The following is a 2,360-nucleotide window of genomic DNA, read 5'->3' on the forward strand; positions in this document are numbered from 1 at the left end:
CAGTGTTTGATGGGTAACATAGAAATATAATGAATATTAGTCTTATTCTTAATTGAACAAATGAAAACACAGAATATCAAAATGTATGGAATACAAAAAAAAAAGCAATGGTTAAAATAAATCCATACATGAAAATACATTTATTCCAAAAGGGAAAAGCTTGAAACCAATAATCAAAGCTTCCTTAATGAAGGAGTAAAAAGAACTGCAAATGAAACACAAAAGAAAGTAAAGGAAGGAAATGATAAAGATTGGATTAGAAGTCAAATGCATTACAGTTAAAGAACAAGTGTCATCACTGTTAATTTGGATGACTTTTATGTCAACCTAGCTGTGGTTTTGAAAATAAAAGCCTTTAAGATAGAGCATGTGAATTCCCAACGATTAATACACAGAGTCCAAACTCCATCTCTACGAAACGAAAGTATTGTCTACATGACCACAAACATTTGATAGATCACTGGTGGGATATATGACTCAGAAGAAAAATCTGTGCCACACGCTTACGAATTACCTTGTTTTTTACACCATAGACAATAGGGTTGAGTGCAGGTGGCACAAGGAGGTAGATAGTAGACAGAAGAATGTGGGTAGGGGGAGCAACATGTCCAAAACGGTGGCTGAAGAAGGAGAAGAAGGCAAGAATATAAAACTCAAGAAAAACAAAAATATGAGCTGTACATGTGTTAAATGCTTTGAGCCGTGCCTCCTTTTGGCGTAGATGAAAAACTGCCTGGAAAATAAGGATATAGGAAATGAGGATAAAAATCATGTCAAATCCCAGTATGGTAAAACCCACAAAAAGACCACATGCTTTATTGACTTGGGCATCTTCTGCAGCTAGCTTGACTACAGCCATGTGCTCACAGTAAGAGTGAGCAATCACAATGGAATGAAAAACATGCAATCTTTTGATTAGAATGGGTAACAGACCAACCAGCACTGTAGCTCGAATTGCCACTATTACTATCATGCGACACAGAATGGAAGATGTGAGGATGGATGTGTGTCTCAGTGGATCACAGATGGCAACATAGCGGTCAAAAGCCATGGCCAACAGAATGCCAGACTCCATGCACTGCAAGGCATGAATGAAGAACAACTGGGTTAGGCAGGTGTCAAAGGCCATGGAGCAAGATCTGAACCAGAAGATGGCCAACATCTTGGGAGCAATGGCTGCACAGAGTCCTATGTCGGTGGCTGCCAGCACTGCCAGGAAGATGTACATGGGCTGATGCAGGCTGTGTTCTGTAGGAATGATGATTAGTAAAACGATATTTCCCAAAAGAGCCACTAGGCACACAGCAAGGAAAGGAAACCCAATCCAAAACTGCACATGTTCTAGTCCAGGAATTCCAATCAAGATTACTGTTTCGGGGTTCAAATATGATGTATTGATAGATGCCATGGAGGTTGGTATTGTCTTCTTGCTGCAGGTTCTGACACCTTCAGAAGAAAATTTGAGTGAGAAGTGGAAAGGCTTCATCCTTTACTATCATTCTACTATACTGAGCATTGGACGGGTAAGTTCAGGTCTTAGGACGGCAGATGGCCAGAATGTTATGATGAAGTTCAAAAGTACATGTTTGAATGGCAGAAGCAAACAATCCTGTAGACCATACCAGAGCTAAAAAATGGGAAAATTTTGGAATCCCTGCCTTAACTCTTGTGGAAATGAAAACCATGAAACTGAGAAGACTGATTTTATATTTCTTAAGTTCTAGCCCCGTTTGCCTGAAAAGCCATCATTAGGTGTTCCTTCTTTACCTAGAGGCAAACTCAAATTCATTGCAGTTGGAAATTCTTCTGGTGTTGATGCCCAGAAGAAATCCTTTTTATGTCACCGTGTGTGCATTAGTTTATATTCCTATGAGAGCCTTCAGTTTTAACCACATTACTCCTGGTGTAAGGGAGGGCATTATTTATCTCAGAGTTGTTGGCATTGGTTCTCAAAGAGATTTGTTAGAAGAGTTTGTCTTCCTTATATTTTTTTATCAAATATTTATTTTTATTTATCAGAATATTGAACAAACTACTGATTTTCAGGGCACAAAAAGTGGACCTTAGAGGAAATTTGAAGAGGGCGTTTGTCTTACAGATATGGCCAGATGAAATTCATTCTCTAAATAATTAGTGCTCACTTATTTAGGTAGATTTGTGGATTAGGAAGTATGAAATAGGAGGAAAGAGAAGATTGCAGAGGTACCAAATTCAAGAAGAATGTACAGTTTAAAATAGGATGGTGTATTAAAAAGAAAAAAAAAGCAGAATCTGGTTAGTTTAGACCTGCTCTGAAGCTAGGTTACCATAATTATATTTTCTTCCCAGTGGTTAAATATCAGCAGATCATTAAACTCCTT

The 2,360-nt window shown here is 38.2% G+C and overlaps 1 protein-coding gene across 1 annotated transcript; it reads right to left on the bottom strand.

Moving 5' to 3' along the window:
- Positions 1 to 457: 457 nt before the first annotated feature.
- On the bottom strand, positions 458 to 1,408 carry LOC140615522 (olfactory receptor 52A1-like). The gene has a single exon (XM_072795386.1). The coding sequence runs from the start codon at positions 1,406 to 1,408 to the stop codon at positions 458 to 460; it is 951 nt and encodes a 316-aa protein (XP_072651487.1).
- Positions 1,409 to 2,360: the final 952 nt, after the last annotated feature.

Source organism: Canis lupus, chromosome 23 (assembly GCF_048164855.1).
Source record: "Canis lupus baileyi chromosome 23, mCanLup2.hap1, whole genome shotgun sequence".
Lineage (NCBI taxonomy): Eukaryota > Metazoa > Chordata > Mammalia > Carnivora > Canidae > Canis > Canis lupus.

What these genes read in the sequence shown, in the direction of transcription:
- LOC140615522 (XM_072795386.1), bottom strand. Translation starts at nt 1,408, where the DNA reads ATGGCATCTATCAATACATCATATTTGAACCCCGAAACAGTAATCTTG.